This window comes from Heteronotia binoei, chromosome 12 (genome assembly GCF_032191835.1).
Source record: "Heteronotia binoei isolate CCM8104 ecotype False Entrance Well chromosome 12, APGP_CSIRO_Hbin_v1, whole genome shotgun sequence".
In the NCBI taxonomy this organism is placed as follows: domain Eukaryota; kingdom Metazoa; phylum Chordata; class Lepidosauria; order Squamata; family Gekkonidae; genus Heteronotia; species Heteronotia binoei.
Genome location: NC_083234.1, coordinates 1,432,279 through 1,451,191, shown reverse-complemented (window position 1 = coordinate 1,451,191; position 18,913 = coordinate 1,432,279). Strand labels below are relative to the sequence as shown.

The 18,913-nt window shown below is 55.4% G+C and overlaps 1 protein-coding gene across 1 annotated transcript in view; it reads left to right on the top strand.

The window, feature by feature from the left end:
- The window catches only part of DSCAML1 (DS cell adhesion molecule like 1), a 242,251-nt gene that overhangs the window by 169,801 nt on the left and 53,537 nt on the right, over positions 1 to 18,913 (top strand). Inside the window, exons 12-19 of the mRNA XM_060250887.1 lie at positions 6,114 to 6,313; positions 6,592 to 6,688; positions 7,609 to 7,737; positions 9,787 to 9,954; positions 11,041 to 11,111; positions 13,761 to 14,001; positions 15,167 to 15,313; positions 16,382 to 16,537. Coding sequence (XP_060106870.1) covers positions 6,114 to 6,313; positions 6,592 to 6,688; positions 7,609 to 7,737; positions 9,787 to 9,954; positions 11,041 to 11,111; positions 13,761 to 14,001; positions 15,167 to 15,313; positions 16,382 to 16,537 — 1,209 coding nt within the window. The remainder of the gene's footprint in view (positions 1 to 6,113; positions 6,314 to 6,591; positions 6,689 to 7,608; positions 7,738 to 9,786; positions 9,955 to 11,040; positions 11,112 to 13,760; positions 14,002 to 15,166; positions 15,314 to 16,381; positions 16,538 to 18,913) is intronic.

The window sequence follows — 18,913 nt, the reverse complement described above, 5'->3', positions numbered from 1 at the left end:
TTGGTGTGCTCCGTGCCCTCTGTCTTTCATGGCGGGGGCTGCAGCTTCAGCGAACTCCCAGGCGTGCCCCCACCCCACAGACGGAGTCAGTGGAAAGCCCAGCCCTTCTGAACTGCTAATTGAATTATATCGCCATGGAAAACAGAGGCGCTGCAGCTCATTAAACCCTCTTGCGCCCCATTAGAACACTGTGTGTTGCCTTTGCAGAGTGTCATTACCATCTATTACTGCACTGTTTGCATATGCCTTGCATTTTTTAATCCCTGCCCCCTGAGCCTGCGTCGGTCGGTCGCTGTGTGCTCTTCAGTGGTTGGGAGGGCAGCTGCCAAGGCAGAACGCCTGCTCAGACAGCCAGGGCCCAGGGCTTGGGCATTTGGCGGTGCTGCCTGGTGGGCCGGAAAAGAGCAGGAAGCTGCTTTTTGCCAGTGGGAGGTGGGATGCAGTCTTGCAGACAGAGTGCGTAAAAGGGAGCCCTTCCTTCAATTTCTCTTTCTCTCCATCTTTTTCCTACCGTTCTTTCTCTGTCTCTTTTTTCCTTTCATTCTTCCTTCTTTCCTTCCTGCATCATCACATTCATCACCCCCCTCCCGAATATTTTTCTAGGGCCTGTTGTATGTCTTCCTACAATGGGCTTTACTGCTGGTTAAATAAATTAATAAATACTATCAAAAACCAACAAAAGTGTGATGAGTTATTTATAAACAGGGCTTTTTTGTAGCAGGAACTCCTTTGCATATTAGGCCACACACCCCTGATGTAGCCAATCCTCCAAGAGTTTGCAGTAGGCCCTGTACTGAGAGCCCTGTAAGCTCTTGGAGGATGGGCTACATCAGGGGTGTGTGGCCTAATATGCAAAGGAGTTCCTGCTACAAAAAAGGCTGTTTATAAATATTCAAAATTACATTAACACCAACACCTTAAGAATAATTTAACCCACAAGGGGAACAATAATGTAAACAGGGAATCCATCCACACCAGAGCTCAATAGAGCTTGCCACAGATATAGTCCTTTCATTTGCCCAAGATCACACTGCTGTGGAAATGATCCAGCAGTCTTTATTCCATGCTGGGTGTTGATCAAGCAGGGGTCTCCAGGGGTGATGGTCCCAGCCTCTAACAGGTGAGCTAGCTATGAACAACCATGTTTTGCCAAGGCTTCCCTAGAGTAGGAGCCACTTTCCAATAGGCATGAAAAACATTCTCTATACAAATTCAGGGGTGGGGGGGAAATCAGAGCATTGGTTTCTTTAAGAGTGTTTCACCTGCTCTTAAAGAAACCAACTCCAGAGTGACCCAGTGATTCTGGCCCAGTTCAAATCTTCCATTTCTGGACCAGGCAGTTGAGAGGGTGGGGGCCAAACAGCATCTATCCTTGACCCCTTCCAGTCCCATTTCTGCCCTGGTCACGGGATGGAGATGGCACTGGTTGCCCTCACAGACGTGGATCCGGAAAGGTCTGTGTTGCTGCTCTTGTTAGATCAACATGGTCCCTTACGATCTCATGACCCACTGCCTCACCGACAAAGGAGTTTGGAGGACTGCCCTTCTGTGCTTTCCCTCCTTTGCCATGGTGACGGGCAGAGGGTGGTGCTTGAAGAGAGGCTCTTTCCGTGGCACCCGCTTGAGTGTGGTGTGCCGCAGGAGGCGATCCTCTGGCCAATGCTGTATGTTGATCGGATGCTGACACAGGTGATGCTGTCAGCTGGTTTGCCACTGGTCAGTCTCAAGGGCAAGCCCATGTAAAGCGAGTTACAGTAATCAAGCCTGGAAGCCACTATTGCATGAGTCAAGTCCTGAAAGGAGAGATGGGGGACCAATTGCCTAATCTGCCAGAAATGGGGGAAAGGCAGACCAGAACCAACAGGTTGAATTACATCAAAAGAGTTTCCGGCTCAACGTTAGGAAGGACTTCCTGATAGCTAAAGTGGTTCCTCAGTGAAACAGGCTTCCTCCTCGGGAGGTGGTGGGCTCTCCTTCCTTGGAAGTTTTCCAACAGAGGCTAGATGGCCATCTGACCGCAATAAAGATCCTGTGAATTAGGCAGATCATGAGAAGGAGGGCAGGAAGGGCTGCATCACTGCTTAGTTCTTCTGGCTCTTTTTTACATGCCGAGGGAAATGCTGATTTTCACTCTGGGGTCAGTCAGCAATTTTTCTCCAGGCCAGTTTGGGCCCAGGGATCCTGGAGGTCTTTTGCCATTTCCTGGGCATGGACCAGGAGTCTCTAGGGGGGAGAGGTATTTGTGAAGTTCCTGCCTTGTGCAGGGGGTTGGGCCAGATGACCCTGGAAGTCCCTTCCAACTCAATGATGTTATGATTTATATGTGCCCCCTTGGCCAGTTGGCCTGGAGGCTTGGGCTGGGATGTCACTCAGTTCTGTCTGCTGTTGGGCAGCTGCCTGGGCTCCACCCAGAGGACCTGACCAGGCCTTTGGAGGCTGGGGCTGGTTTGCTGCAGCAGAGCTGGTTGAAACTCAATCCAGCAAAGAGGGAGTCCTGTACCTGAGTCGGGGGGGGGGGGGGTCAGGCTGCCTGCCCTGGATGGTGTGCCACTTGCACCGGCCCAGAAGGTGAGGACTCTGGGGGTGATCCTGGATGTCTCATTTTCCATGGAGGCCAGGTCACCGTGGTTGCAGGACTGCCTTTTTCCACCTCCAGCAGATTAGGCAATTGGTCTCCTTCCTCTCATCCCAGGACTTGGCTACAGTGACCCATGCAATGGTAGCTTCCAGACTTGGTTACTGCACCTCACTTTACAGGGGCTTGCCCTTGAGACTGACCCAGAAACTCCAGGCAGTAAAGAGCATAGTGGCAGGTCAGCTGACAGCACCATCATCCATGTGGGCGGGCATTCAGTCGCTGTTATGCCACTTGCACTGGCTACCAGTGGAGTATCAGATCCATTTCAAGGTGTTGATCTTCAAACCCTCGTGTGGCCTGGGACTGACATATCTGAGGCACCGCCTCTCCCTATATGCGCCCTGAAGAGCCTGGCACACGCTCGATCAACATCTACATCTCACTGGACCAACAGAGCCAGTTTGGTGTAGTGGTTAACTGTGCAAACCCTAATCTGGGAGAACGGGGTTTGATTCCCCACTCCTCCTCCACATGCTGCTACTGGCATGATATTGGGTCAGTCAGAATTCTCTCAGAGCTGTTCTCTCGAGCAGTTTCTGTCAGAGCTCTCTTAGCCCCATCTACCTCACAGGGTGTCTGTTGTGGGGAGGGGAAGGTAAAGGAAAGACCCATTGAGACTCGGTGTGAAGGTTGGCGTATAAATCCAGTCTCCTCCTCCTCTTTCTTGGCCCAAAGGATGTCTGCTTATTTATTGTGTCATAAAACCACAAAATCAGGATCAAAATGCATAGTGCATTAGTTTAAAATAAAGTGGTGAACTCTGCAGTTCCCTCCCATTTCCGGCCTGGATGGATGGATGGATGGATGGATGGATGGATGGATGGATGGATGGATGGGGGGGAGAGGAATGGGCTCAGTCAAAAGTCCCAGGAGGGTGGTGGTCAGGGCCCTGTCCTGGTGGGGGGGGGGTGTAAGACGGAGCTGTTCCACCAGTCCAGGGGTGGGGAACAGTGGCTCTCCAGATGTTTTTTGCCTACAACTCCCATCAGCCCCAGCCAGCATGTCCAATGGCTGGGGCTGATGGGAGTGGTAGGCAAAAAACATCTGAAGAACCACTGTTCCCCACCACTGCGCCAGGCCTTCAGGTGGGGCATTTACCTCAGCCTGCCCATCCTTGTGGAGCCTAAAGCATTCATGATGCAACTGCTGCTGCCCGTTTTCATTTTTATAGTTTAATGGTTTTATTTCTTATAAGCTGTAGTTTTGTAGATCCAGCTGTGGGCAGCTGTTTCTCTGAAGCAGCAAAGCAAAGTTGGAGCCCAGTCTGGCAGTGGAGAGCCTGTTGTCATGTCCCAGTGGTCTCCTCTTGAGCAGGGGCTGAATTGAGCCCCCTTGGGGGGAGGCCCAAATAAAAAACTAAAGAAAGAAAGTCTGCTGCAAGAAAAATCTTATTGTTAAGGTGTTGGTATTGATGTCATTTTGAATATTTATAAATAACTCATCACACATTTTGTTGGTTTTTATAGTATTTATTTAATGATCCTTGGAAGTTGTATTTAGAAGAAGAAGACTGCAGATTTAACCCCTGTCCTTCTCTCAGAGCCGCTCACAATCTCCTATATCTTTTCCCTCCACAACAGACACCCTGTGAGGTGGGTGGGGCTGAGAGGGCTCTCACAGCAGCTGCCCTTTCAAGGACAACTCCTGCGAGAGCTGTGGCTGACCCAAGGCCATTCCAGCAGCTGCAAGTGGAGGAGTGGGGAATCAAACCCGGTTCTCCCAGATAAGAGAGCTATGGCTGACCCAAGGCCATTCCAGCAGCTGCAAGCGGAGGAGTGGGGAATCAAACCCGGTTCTCCCAGATAAGAGGCTGCACACTTAACCACTATGGCTGACCCAAGGCCATTCCAGCAGCTGCAAGTGGAGGAGTGGGGAATCAAACCCGGTTCTCCCAGATAAGAGAGCTATGGCTGACCCAAGGCCATTCCAGCAGCTGCAAGCGGAGGAGTGGGGAATCAAACCCGGTTCTCCCAGATAAGAGGCTGCACACTTAACCACTACACCAAACTGGCTCTCTTTAGGGTTGTTCAGTTTCCAGGCAGGGCTGGACTCCCCAGCTGGGTGGGTCACTGCTCTCTCTCTCTCTTCCTCTGGCTCTCATGACCACCCCCAAGAAGAGGCTCCACAAAAATGCTTCCTCCTCCTCCTCTCCGCCTGCTGTTGCAGGCTTGGAGGGAGGGCTGCATTTGGCCAGGTGTCTTTACCTCCCAGCTCTCAGGCCAGGCCAGCTGAGGTGCCCCCTGACTAGCCGCTGTCCAGAGATCCTGGCCAAGGGGCCTCTCCAGCGGACTCCTTTGTCCTGTTGCCCCCTTTGCACGTGTGCTGCATCTCCAGCCTCTGCAGTGCCAGGCCTCTGCATTCTGCCCAGGTTCCTCTGAGTGGATTATGCAGATCTCAGATGGGAAACGATTCCACGGCACAGCCTTGAGAGTGTAAAATCGTAGTCAGTAATTCATCTGGGCCTGTCTCTCTCGCTGGGGCTTTCTCTTCATTATAACCTCTGCCTGGTTATTTGTCTTTCACCTTTTATTGTATATCCGGGTGTTCTACTCTGCATTATAAAATTTATCTGCCTTGTTATTTTATGACCCAAGCTGTATAGTGCAAGGAAACATTTCCACTTCTGGATGCAGCGCTCAGGCTGCTGCTACAAATGCATTTGGCTAGAACTGGTGGAGATGGTACGTGCGAAGCAATGAATGGAACCCACCCCCCTCTCCTTCCCTCTCTCACACACGTCTGCTACGCCCCGCTCCTTGGCTGGGAGTGGAAATTAGACTGAAATCACAGGGATGCATCTGCAGGTGTCTGCAGGCAGTCGGCAGGCACCTTCGCAGCGGGGCTCTGTGCTCATGTTTATATTACAGCAAAACAGAAGTCATTTCCATCTGCAGGAGACTCCCCATGGTGGGTGTGTCTGCACTGGAGAAAGGACCAGGGCAGAGACTGCGGGGCTCCACATGTGATGCCAGCCTCATCTGGACCACTGCGGGGGGGGGGGGGGAGGGAGGGGGTCTGGCTCTCCAGTGGGAGATGTCGCATGACCCCCCAGAGAGGAAGTCCCTGGCACTCCAGAGCTAACAGATCTCAGACTGCAGACCAGGCAAGTCTATGCCCTGGAGGGCATCTGTGGGCAGAACCGGCCATGTGCGCCATCTGTCTCATGCCAGTCCACCTCCTGCCTGCCTGCCTGCCTGGATTCACCCCCTGGGAGACGGCTGCTTTCCAGAAGAGCAGCCCCATGGAGCTCTAGGCTACCTTGCGGCCCTGCCGGCCAGAGGCTCTTGGCCTGTCAGGAAGCGAGAGATGGCTTCAGGGCTTCCCTGGAACAGGCCCCCTTTTCCTGAATGGAAAGCGGGGATGAGAGATTCTGGTATCCGAGGGCTCCGTCCAGCATGCCTTGCTTGTGTCCTGGCTGGGCTCTCCCTCGCCCCCTGGCCCACACCCACTCGCTCCTTCCTTCCTTCCTGCGCAGTCCCCGCCATGGTCACTTCTCACCCCAACACCACCATCGCCATCAAGGGCCAGGCCAAGGAGCTGAACTGCACGGCACGAGGCGAGCGGCCCATCATCATCCGCTGGGAGAAGGGGGACACTGTCATTGACCCCGACCGGAACATCCGCTACACCATCGCCACCAAGGACAACGGGGACGAGGTCATCTCCACCCTGAAGGTGAGCAGCTGCCACTCGGGGCCTGTTTGTGTAGGGCTGCTCTTGTCGCTGGGCGTGATCTCAGGAGGCGCCGCTCCCGAGATCCTGGGCCACACGCCTTATTAGAGGCACAGGAGGTGGCAACTAGGCCACCTCTGCTGTCTTGTCCTGCCTTCTCTCAGAGGAGGTGGCGGACAGGCAGGCAGGCAGGGGAGAGGAGGGGGTTGAGCTTCATTGCCTTGTGTTATGGGCTGCCCTGCAAGGATGAGGCTGCTGATTAGACGGTGTCTTCTTTTTAGCTCAAGCCAGCTGACCGCGGGGACTCTGTTTTTTTCTCCTGCCATGCCATCAACTCTTATGGGGAAGACAGAGGGCTCATCCAGCTCACTGTCCAAGGTACTGAAATCTAGCAGCTGGATTGTCTGCATGACTGAGCACAGCGTGGGGTCTGCATGTAGCTTTCCTGGCAGTTTCCCACTCAGGCCAGTCATTTGCTTGCAGAGTCCACAAACCCAACTCGCTGGTCTTTAGGACCATGTGGTTTCTTCCGTCCTGCTGTTCAGCTCAAGGAGGCAGCCGGACACCGCTCCCTTCTGCAGGGCCGCCCTGAGAATTTCCCTCCTGGGCCAGCCACAAGGGCCCTCCCTCCAGTCCAGCATCTGGCCAGAGGAAGCCCCCCAACTGGAGAAGTCTAGGGCTCGGGTGGCCAATGGTAGCTCTCCAGATGTTTTTTTGCCTACAACTCCCATCAGCCCCAGCCAGCATGGCCAATGACTGGGGCTGATGGGAGTTGTAGGCAAAAAACATCTGGCGAGCTACCGTTGGCCACCCCTGGTCTAGGGTGACTGCTGCCCCCTGCTGGATCTGGCCCATGTGGCAGACTGCTGCGTCTTACCATGGAGGCTCCATTCCAGACTGCTGGGACCAGGAGCCATTCATAGGGAGAGCTTCTGGGGTTCTCTCTGGTTTTTTAAAAAGCCATTTTTAACCCCCGGCAACAATGTCCTGCACCCCATGGCCTCCCTTTGTCTTTCTTGCCCTTTTGCCCTAGACAGAGAGAGTGCAAAGAACTCTCCGTTTGCCCAGCTTAACCCACTGAAGTACCCACAAGAGTTGGTGCCCTCCTGGGCATGGGAGGGAAGGAGGGGGGGGGGGTCTTCTTCTTCTCCCAGTTCTCGGGCCTCAGCCAGCATCTTCTCCCACGGCGTCTCCTGTATTCTGCTCTGCCTTTTCTGAGGGGCAGACAGGCCTGGGGAGCAGGCGCCATGAGGGTGTGGTTGGAGTTACTCTTCCTGACTTCCTGCTCCTTGCCTCAGAGCCCCCAGATCCCCCTGAGCTGGAGATCCGGGAAGTGAAGGCCCGCAGCATGAACCTGCGCTGGACCCAGAGGTTTGACGGCAACAGCATCATCACTGGCTTTGACATCGAGTACAAGAACAAGTCTGGTGAGTGGGGCAGAGCCTGGGGTACTTCAAAGAGCTCTGTTGCCAGGATGCTCTCGTCAGCCAGCCCTGTCTTGCAGGGAGGGAGAAGGAGTGCTGTGCCTGGGACCCTCAAGGTTCACTTTGAACGGGGGACTTTCTGGTGTGCAGCACTGTGGCAGCCTTCCGAGCCTCTTTCAGCAAAAGCAAGCAGGAGTCTGTTGGCACCCTTCATTCCTGTAGGAGCTTTCCTGGGCTAGAGCCGCAGCTCTTCAGTTGAGGTCAGGCTATGAGGCCAGGGAACTGCAGGAATGCTGAGGGGGGCACAGAGCTTGCTTTCAACCAGCCTTTTGAGGAAGACTCCCATGTCATTTCATCTAGCAGCAGACTGGTTAAACGGGGGCTAGAGGCCAGTCAGGTGGATTCACAGCTGGTTGGAGAGAACCGGGTCCAGGAGGGCACATCACCTGAGGCCTGGCAGGAGGAGGAGGAGGCCTTGCGTTGTGGCTCCTCAGTGGCTGCAGCTCTCCAGGGGACCTTCCCCCTCCCCTGGGCCCTGAGCCTTTTTTGAAACTGGAGATGCCTGCTGGGGATGGAACGTGGGGTTTTGGGTGTGCCCAGCTCTGAGTCACAGACCCTCCTCTACGTTTCCAGTGCTGTTACAAGAAGCACCACCACATTCCCCCGTCTGCTTTTGTGTGAGGAAGACATCTGCTTAGCCCCTGCTGGTGGTGTGATCAGTGGAGGCTGTCCTCGCTCCCATCCTGGTCTTCCTGCTGGCCCCCTGCACTCCTTAGGGGGTTCCTAAATCTGCAGGATGCTCCAGTGGGAGCAGGCGAGCAGCCTCCGTCTCATCTCACCCCCACCCACCCGCATTGGCACCCAGAGCTGGGAAGCAGGCACAATGGGCTCTCTTGTAGGTTTGGCTTCTGCCGTTGTGTTCCCACGAGGAGGGCTGCTTGGAACTTCTGCCTGGTTAAAGGTTTTTTTGGGGGGGGGCATATTGATCTGCTGCAGAAAAGCATCGGAGGAAGGAAACTTTGATACTCAAAAGCTCGCTGGTCTCCAAGATGTCCCTTGCCCCCTTCTGTCTGGTTAAGCCAAGGAATGCGGGGGGGAGGAGACAGTGTCCAGATCTGAGGTGTGGGGAGGGGAGGGGGTGCCCAGAGAGATTTACGTGGGGCCTGGAGCTATTGTACTTGCTCATAACACAGGGAAGTAGCAAAATTTTCAGCAACACCAAGTGCTTCAGAGTGAACTGTGAAGAGCAATTCCGAGAATCTCTCCAATGTGGGTGGGCAGCAGTGCGAGTGGCTCACTGAGCAAAAAAGCCACCCTTTGCATATTCCCTGTGGGCAGTGAACTGATTGGGGGTGTGTGGGTGTGGGGGGTGTGAATGGCAGTGCGATGGAGCTTGCTTGGGACTTTCAGACTCAGACTCCTCCTGGGCTTGTGCCCCTCCTTGGAAGGTGCTATTCTGCTTCCTGCCACTAGGGTGCGCTGCCACCACCTGCTCAGTTTAGGGGTCCGGACCGAGAGGAAGAGGACTCTCCACCCCCCTGTCCACTTCTGCGGCCTGGCCCCTCTGCTACCAAGTCCCTGGAGGACTGGCACCCCTGCCAGCCACCTGTGTGCCTCCCTCCTGCCTGGGAGCCCGTCTCACAGTACTGCGATCTAAGGCAGCTGGGGGAACTATGTGGCACAGAACTTTACTGCCAGCATTCAAAATAGTAGAAGGTTTATTAAAAAACATACTTTTAGCACAGCACCAGATTAGCAATCAGAAGAGAGAGACAGACACAAATCCTCTGAACCCCAGAACAGCCAGGAGGCAACCTCAGGGGAAGGCCTCAGCCTCTCTGCCCTGTTGAATGGAGCTATGTAGCAGCAGCTGGACGAGGTGGAGTAGGGGACCTCTTGTGGCCATCCCTGAAGCGCCTTGCCTGTGCCCTGTGAGCCTTCCCAGCCTCTGCCTCCCTCAGGAAGCAGAATCCCCCCTCCCCCCCGTGGCACTTTCTGGGCATCATCATCTGAGAGTAGTAAAGACCCACTGCTTTCTCCTCCTCCTTCCAGATTCCTGGGACTTCAAGCAATCCACGCGCAACATCTCCCCCACCATCAACCAGGCCAACATCGTGGACCTCCACCCTGCCTCCGTCTACAGCATCCGCATGTATTCCTTCAACAAGATTGGCCGCAGTGAGCCCAGCAAGGAACTCACTGTCAGCACAGAGGAAGCAGGTGCGGCCCACCCCCCCCCCCCACCTCTGATCCGGGGGAGGGGGACAGGCAGGGAGCCTGGAGGCTGCGGGGTTGGTGGACTGATGGACTGATTGGTTGAAAAGACTGTCCCTGAGATGGTGGACATCAAACATTAAAACACTTCAACACTAAAACAAATTAAATAACTAAATACAACTGCATCATGTCCCGCAGGGCATGGGTGTTATTTGGCAGAGAGTCCCAACAGGTTGGAGCCAGGGCGGAAGAGGCCCTGACCTGGGGGGAACAGCACAGCCAGGGGACCACCCTGATTGACTGAGTGCAGGGCTCTTCTGCGGGTATACTGGGAGAGATGGTTGAGGGCCCTGAAGGCCAGTGCCAGAGCCTTGAGCTTGATCCGGTACTCCATGAGAAGCCGGTGCAGCAGGGATGCGTGCTGTATGTCGGGCCCCCATAAGCTGCACTCTGCATCAGATGGAGTTTCCAGGTCAGCCTCAAGGGTAAACCCACCTAGAGCAAGATACAGTGACTGTTGCATGGATTACTGTGGCTAGATCAGGGTGAGACAGGTAGGGACCTGGCACAGTTGGGAAAATGCCAGTCTGGCAACACTTGTGCCCTGGGCCTCCATGGCTCGGGAGGCATCCAGAATCACACCCAAGCTCTTGGTGGTTGAGCTGGGAGCTGGCACCCCAAACTTGCATCTCCCCCATCTTGGAAGGATGCAGAACAATAATAAAATCTTCACCTGTCAGCAGAACACAGGAGACTCCATGGCTCGGTTCTTCTTTAGCGTAGGGTGTTCCATGAGTGGCCTGGGCTGGGAGCTCCCTGAAGAGCTTTTTGGAGCAAGGTTAGTGTTAGGCAAGCTACGTGCCTCCTTGCTGCCCTTCTGCCTTCTCACCTGGTCCCCAGTCATGGTGTGGGCCACGCTGGAAGTCCTTCTGGCTCAGGAAGGGAGAGGAACGAAGGGCTGGTCTTGGTCTTGCCCTTCCTGGACTCCTGCCCCGGTGGCTTCTGGCAGCTCAGGGGCTGCTGCGGAGAGGAAGGGGGACCAAGGGGCTCTGGAAGCAGCAGCCAGTCATGTGGCCTCTACTTTTGCAGCTCCCGACGGGCCCCCGATGGATGTCACCTTGCAGCCAGTGACTTCCCAGAGCATTCAAGTCACCTGGAAGGTAGGTGTTGTGGCTGGGGCTTGTGGACAGAGGGGAGCCGTCACTTCCGCTGGCTGAGTTAAGCTGGTGGCTGTCTCCCTTAAAACAGCTGACATTCTTTTTGAAAAGCCAACCACAAGCCTTGCCCTGCAGCCTCAGTGGCCACGAGCCCCTTGTTGCCGTGGCCTTGCTCGCCTCAGCCAGCCCAGAACCGATGGCAAGCAGGAGGCACTCCCCCCGCCCCCCGTTTGTGGCTCCAGCTGTTGGCCCATCCGAGGCACACAGGGAGGCCCTGTTGAGTAGCCCAGTGACGTCCCCCCATCCCTCTGGAAAAGCAGCTTTCCACACAAAGGGGCTCCTGTGGACTGGTGCACAGGAAGCAGCGGCACCCCCCCTCCCCCCGGGAGCGCCTTTGTGGAGGGGCTCTGCTGCATTTTGTTCCCCGAGGGCCCTGCCAGGCAGAGGAGGGCAGCGGTTTTGCCCTCAGCATCTGGGCCTGCTGGTGAAAGGGACCCCCAGCACTGGTAATGTTTGAAACATGGAGAAAAATTTGGCCATTTAAAAATGCCTCGAGGGGGGCAATGCCTGTGCGGTGGCAGAAGCAGGTGTTCCAAATAGTTAGTGGAGCGTTGGAGGCCAGATCGACGTCCCCGGGCCGGGAGAGTGTGTGGCGTGTGTTTGTGTGTGTGTGCATGTAATGAATACGAGGGAGGGCAGAGAGGACCTATGTGAAAGGCGATGGTGCAGATTCTGAAGCACAAACAGGGCTGGGGGATGGCCAGGAAAATGGAGAACCTGATTTATTTTCCAGTATTGGTATAATGAAAAATAAAATTGATTAGTAAGTTAAGAGTCAGGATGAGACAGCCAGTCGGTGAATTTAGAGCCGCAGCGGCAACTCTGCCTGCTTGCCTCCCCCTCCCCCACAGCTTCTTAAGGGATGAAAAACAGATTAATGAAAAACAAGATTCACTTGAAGCATCAGTCACAGTGTTTTAAGACTCTTTCAGCAAGATGGATCACTTCAGCTTTGTAACGTAAATTTGCAATCAGCCCTATTGATTTCTTAATGCTTCAAAGAAATATTGTTAAGATTGATCAGAGCTGACCTCCTGCATGGTTCAGGCCAACAGGACAGGGGAGGTGGGTGTGGGTGGGGCACAGATCGCCTTGTGGTGCTGCAGCCACTTCAGGCTCTTTTCCTGGAAGTTGCCGCTTCCCCAGGAGCAACCAGTTGTCACCAGGATCATCATGTTCTCGCAAGGGGTTGAGATCCATCAGTGGTCCATCAGTGGTTATTAGCCACAGTATATATGGGTGTGTGTATGTGTGTACACACACACACATATTGGCCACTGTGTGACACAGTGTTGGACTGGATGGGCCATTGGCCTGATCCAACATGGCTTCTCTTATGTTCTTATGATCAGGGTCATAGAATCAGAGTTGGAAGGGACCTCTGGGGTCATCCAGTCCGACCCCCTGCATGATGCAGGAAATTCACAAATACACACACACACCCAGAGGCCCCTGCAGGCTCCATGCCCAGAAGATGGCCAAAACCTCCAGGATCCCTGGGGCCAATACGGCCGCCTGGCCCCAAGATATCAATCAGCATTTCCCTGGGTGGATAAGAAAGTGCTTGAAAATGGTGATCCTATTTATCCCTCAGTCATCTCCTCTCCAGGCTAAGCAACCCCAGCAGTCCTTCAGCCATTCCATGTAAGACTTGGTCTGGCCTCCAGACCCCTCATCCTCTTCATTGCCTTCCTCTGGACACGGTCCAGCTTAAATTGTGATGCCCAAAACTGAACATAATATCCTTGGTGAGGTCTAACCAGAGCACTGGGGGAAATGCATCCTTCAGACAATTTTTTAAAAACTTTATTTGAAATATCGGTATTTGGCAGCTAGGAGCCAATGAGCGGGAAGTCAGGCAGTGACCATAAAACCTCAGCCAATGAAAGAAGCAGGTGACTAAAGGGCACTCAACTGGCATCCTCTGGGGCATCTTCTATCAGCACCACAGAACAGGCTGTGCCCCCCCCCCCAACGCAGCCCCTCCTGACCACCCCTGGCCCGAAGGACGTCCGTCTCACCTCAACCAGGGCTGGGGCTTTCTTGGCCCTGGTCCCTGCATGCTGGAATCAGCTCCCTATGGAGACCTGGGCCCTACCGGAGCTGCTGCCTGCAAGACGGAGCTGTTCCACCGGGCTTTTGGTTGAGGCCGCCGGCGTCCTGTTCCACCCACTATATTCTATCAGTCGGCCTCCCTTGTTATGACATCAGGCTTTTGTGGAATGTGCCCTTTCCATCGTTGATGCACCTCATTCAGTTTTATCATTCTGTTGTTCTGATTGTATTTTATTGTTTTAAGTTTGTCTTGTTGGTTTTATTGTCTAATCTATGTTGTGATCCGCCCTGAGCCTGTTATGGGAAAGGGGGAAATATAAGTTTTCTAAATAAATAAATCAGGAGTGGCTTGGGACAGGCCCTTCAGGGCGGAGAGCCAAAGTGGCCAGGGGAGGAGCCTCCAGATCCTGTGGGGAAGAGAAACTTCCTCAGCAGCACCTCCCCAGACAGGCCCTTGCCGGTGGGCTCTTTCGTTCTGCACCCCCCCCCCCTTTTGGATGCTCAGCAGGGTGTCTTTGGGATCCTCCCTTTCTCCAGGCCCCTAAAAAGGAGCTCCAGAACGGGGTGATCCGTGGCTACCAAATTGGCTATCGGGAGAACAGCCCCGGCAGCAACGGGCAGTACAGCATCGTGGAGATGAAGGCCACGGGGGACAGCGAGGTCTACACCCTGGACCACCTGAAGAAGTTTGCCCAGTATGGGGTGGTGGTGCAGGCCTTCAACCGGGCAGGCACCGGCCCCTCCTCCAGCGAAATCAACGCCACCACCCTGGAGGATGGTAAGGGAGGCCTCGTCTCTTTCCACCTTCCCTCTGCTAGAGCCACGCCCTGATGGCCGGGAGGTGGGGGGGGTCGGGTCAGCAGCACACCTGCTCACGGCAGACCAGTTGCTGCACCTCCTGCTGAAGGTCACCTCCCTGGCTGTGACCAGCAGTCGTCATCCTTGTGTCTGAGTCCCGACCAGGCCCACTCTGTGCCCCGTCCCCCCCTCCCCCACAAGGCTGAAGTTGGTTCCAAGTTCCGTATTTGCACTCTCAAATACACTCTGCACTCCCCCAGACGCTTTGGACCATCACCAAGTGTGCACCCCTACATTTAGGGGAGTGTGTCCTGCACAGGGATCTGTGGTGTCTCCCCCACCCCCGTTCAGGGTTGCAGAAGGGGGGCATTGTGCTGCTGCCATCCGCCCCAGGGTCTTTGGTGGGCTTCCCTCCCAGGCCTCCTGGCCAGCTGCTCCCTGCCTCTGTTTCTCCCACCTGCCCTGGCCCTCCGCCCCCACCCCCACCCCCAGAAGGCCACCTCTGCACTGCCCTGGGAGTCACTGGGAGCACACAAGAAAGTTTCTCCCCCCCCCCATAGGCGCTGCAGTTTTTCATACTTAATCAAGACCCTCGTTAGCCTGTCAGCACAGGAGCATTTCCTGGCTCGATTAGCACTCCTCCTGGGGTATTCAAGGGTCCCTGTTTTAACAATAGTGTCTTTCCCATAATTATATTACCTTCATTTTGTTCAAATGGACTCTGTATTAGTTTATTGCACCCGGCCCCTAATTACACGGTGCTTACAGTTTTACACCTAAGTAATATGAAACAATAATCATTTTCAGAGTGGATCGTTAGGATGATGTATCATCATTTAAAGGCTCGTAAAAATTAGAGCTCTCTCTCTCTTTGGGGGCAGTGGGATCTCATTACCTCCTCCAGCCTCTCCTCCCAAGCTATCCCACCGACAGCGGGTTTCCCCGGGAAGTTTTGGAGTTGCGGGAAGGAGCAACCCGGATGTTGTTGCAGCACCCGAGGGACATGGCTAGCCACTGGGGGGGCTTGGGGGCCACGAGGGAGGGAGGTCCCAGGGGTCTCCACAGTGGAATAATGAGGGCACGAGGGAGGAAGGAACGAGTGGGTGCACCATGTGGCCGTCCCTCACAGAGGTTTCTTTTGGCAGTGCCTAGCCAGCCCCCAGAAAATGTGAGGGCCTTATCCATCACCTCTGACGTGGCCGTCATCTCATGGTCGGAGCCCCCACGGAGCACCCTCCATGGCGTCCTGAAGGGCTACCGGGTCATCTTCTGGTCCCTCTACATGGATGGAGGTGGGTTGGCCCTTTCCGCCTCAGCTTGCCCTCCAGGAAGGAGGTGACTGGGTCTCCTTTGCTTTCCGTGTCCATCGGGGTGGGAAGGTGGTGTTTCCCCAACATCCACCCGGCAGTCTTTTGTCCCCAGGGCAGCCTCCCTCAGGCCAGTTTGAGCTGGTGTCCTGTGGCCGCCCCGTGTGACATGAGCCGTGCAATCCCCCGTTGGGGGCCTCTGTTTGGTGCAGTGGTGAAGTGGGCAGCCTCTTACCCAGGCTAACCAGGTTTGATTCTCCAGTCCTCACCCAGCAGCCAGCTGGGTGACCTTGGGTCAGCCACAGTTCTCTCAGAGCTGTCCTGCTCAAGAGCAGTTTCTGTCAGGGCTCTCTCAGCCCCACCTACCTGCCTCCCAGGGTGTCTTTTGTGGGGAGGGGAAGGGAGGCTGGAAGCAGTGAAGGGCGGGATATCAATCCAGGCCCCTCTTCCCCTCTGCTCTGCAGCTGCTAAGGAAGGCCTCCCTTTCACTCACAGGACTGTGGGCCAGCTGGCAAAGCTCGGCTCGGCTCCCTCCCCACCAAAGTCAAGGCAAACGTGGGCACGTGCTGGGTGGGCGGAGCCTCCCTCTTTGGAGGCACTCAGAAAATCTCTCTCTTCCTGGCCGCAGAGGCTATCAGTATTTCCTCTAAGCTGAGGGAGTGTGAGCTCGCTCACATTTTTGTCTTAGGAAGGATGGCCCCAAAGCAAGCTAATTGATGCAGGAGCTCCCCACTTTCATGCCAGAAGCTCAGAGTAGAATTTTTGCTCACCAGACTCCACAGCTTGGAGGGAGTGTTGGAGGCTGTCGAGTGTCCATGAGCAGAAAGAGGAGCGAGCGAGCGAGGAAGGGGGGGTCATCAGGCATGCCCCATCTCCTGGGAGGGTCCTCTGTTTCCAGGGCCTGGGCTCTGTTCCTTTCCACCTCAGCTGAGGCCTGGAGCCAGGCTGCAGTGAAAGGAGGCCTCTGTTTCTGGGCTCCCACCCGCTGCGAGGCATGGAGAGGGGCAGCCTCCTCTTCCTCCTCCAGCCCTGACTACCCTGCTTTCCCCACAGAGTGGGGGGAGATGCAGAATATCACCACCACCCGGGAGCGAGTGGAGCTGCGCGGCATGGAGAAGTTCACCAACTACAGCGTGCAAGTCTTGGCCTATACGCAGGCTGGCGATGGTGTCCGCAGCAACGTGCTTCACATCCAGACCAAGGAAGACAGTGAGTGCCACGGGGCAGGGAACAGGCGGCAGGCACTCTGTGCCCTTGAGATGATGGCTAGAGAGTTGGGCTGCTAGCTCCGGCTCAGGAAATCCCAGGAGATTTGGGGGGAGGGCATTTGGGGAGGGAAGAGAGTTCAGCAAGGGTGTGGTGCAAGAGAGATTCCCCCCCCCTCCAAACCTGCCATTTCCTCCAGGGGAGTCGAACTCTGGGTGTGCAGTGGGGCTGGAGTGCTGGGAGAAGTCTAGCCCCCCCCCCAAGTGGAGAGAGAACAGCACCCCTGCCGGCAAGGGCTTCCCCATGGCTGACTGGGGCAGGACTGGCTCAGAGCTGTTTGCTTCCTCCCTCCCCCTCCCCCCCCGACTTCTGTGTCTTGCTGGGAGGGCCTTGTTTGGGGGGCAGTCCTACACCAGACTAAGACAAGCAGGTCTCTGCCTGGTCTTGCTGAGCTGGTGTTTCTGCACATGGGGAGCAATTTTCCACTGGGAACGGGGTGAGTTCGAGAGGTCAGCATGTTGGGCCCGACCAGCCCCCCCCCCCCCGGCTATGCGCCCCTCCCCAGCGATTTCACCGCATAGGAGAGCCCAGGCTTTCCCCACTGCCCAGCCCAGTCAGGGCCTCCTTGGTGTAAAGAGGGACCTCACAGCACCTGGCTGGCTGGTTTTGGAAAGCCTGGATCCCCCCAGGTTGAGCTCCAAAACTCTTGGTGGCACCTGGAGGCCGTTGGGAGGCTTGGCCGAGGCCGTAGCTTTCTCTTGTGCTTTGCTCACCCCATGAAGCCCAAGTGGGGAGTCCCCTCTGTGTTTGGCCAGGGAGGGCTGGCTGGGACCACTGCTAGGGGGTGGGGGGGGAAGGGATCTTGCAGTGGGAAATGAGAGTAAGTTTGATCCCCCCCCCCCACTTTTAGGAACCAGTTTTTCAATAGAGCCCCGTGGTGCGGAGTGGTAAAGCTGCAGTCCTGCAGTCGGAGCCCTCTGCTCACAACTCGAGTTTGATCCCAGCGGAAGCTGGTTCAGGTAGCTGGCTCCAGGTTGACTCAGCCTTCCATCCTTCTGTGGTCGGTAAAATGAATCCCCAGCTTGCTGGGGGGAAAGTGTAGATGACTGGGGAAGGCAATGGCAAACCACCCTGTAAAAAGTATGCCTTGAAAACGTTGTGAAAGCAACGTCACCCCAGAGTCGAAAATGACTGGTGCTTGCACAGGGGACTACCTTTACTTTTAAGAGCCCCATGGTACAGAGTGGTAAAGCTGCAGTCCTGCAGTTGGAGCCCTCTGCTCACGACCTGAGTTCGATCCCAGTGGAAGTGGTTCAGGTAGCCGGCTCCAGGTTGACTCAGCCTTCCATCCTTCTGAGCTCGGTCAAAGGAGTCCCCAGCTTGCTGGGGGGGGGGGGGAGTATAAAAGACTGGGGAAGGCAATGGCAAACCACCCTGTAAAAAGTCTGCTGTGAAAACGTTGTGAGAGCAGCGTCACCCCAGAGTCAAAACGACTGGTGCTTGCACAGGGGACCTTTCTTTTTTTCTTTTCCAACAGTAATAATTAACAACAACAAGTATACTCTCTCATTGCACTAATGCAGAAATTAATTTAAAAAATAGATCAAGGACGGATATCCTTCTAAGTTTTAAAAGCACACTTCCCCGAGAAATTTCCCCCCCTGTGTGTAATGTTTATGCTTTTCTTCAATACCCGTGCAGCAGCAGAGTAAAAATAGGTTCAAAAAGGTATTTGAAAAATGAATAAGAATTAAAAGAAAAAGCAATCCTGCTGTTCTGGAAGGAACACATTTTCTTCCCATGGATTTCTTATTTTGCCTTTCTCTGCCAGCCCTGCAGCCATGAGAAGCAAGACAAAGGTCCCCTAATTGCCACCCAAGAACAAAACCCTGGCTGGGAATATGGAGGGTCTCTCCCTGCCCCCCCCCCGCCCCCCAGGAACAGGCTTCCCTCTCTCCCCTTCTCTCCCCTGCCCCTGATCTGGAAGAGCTGGGCCTACCACCCCCAGCTCCAGCTCCGGGAGACGGGGCTGGCTGGCCGGGCGGGAGGGAGGGAGGGAAGGGGCTGGGGGAGCAGGCCGAGTGAACACCGCCCCCCCCCCGGCTGGCCCCGGCTGAGAGGAGCACCCTTGGGCCCACTTCACCTTCCTCTTCTTGCCCAGGCTGGGGGGTGGTTCTGGCACTGCTGAGAGATACCCCCTCCCCTTCCAGCTGGCTCCGGGGCTCCCGGCTCTCATGCAAAATGCAAAGCTGTCTGCTTTGGGGCAAGGGGGGAGGCTGGCGCCCGCCTGCGCCTGCCAGAACAGATCGTGTCACCCCCCCTCCTCCCTCTCCCAGCTCGGGCCTTGCTGGGAGGGAGGGAGGGGGGAGGAGGAGAGCC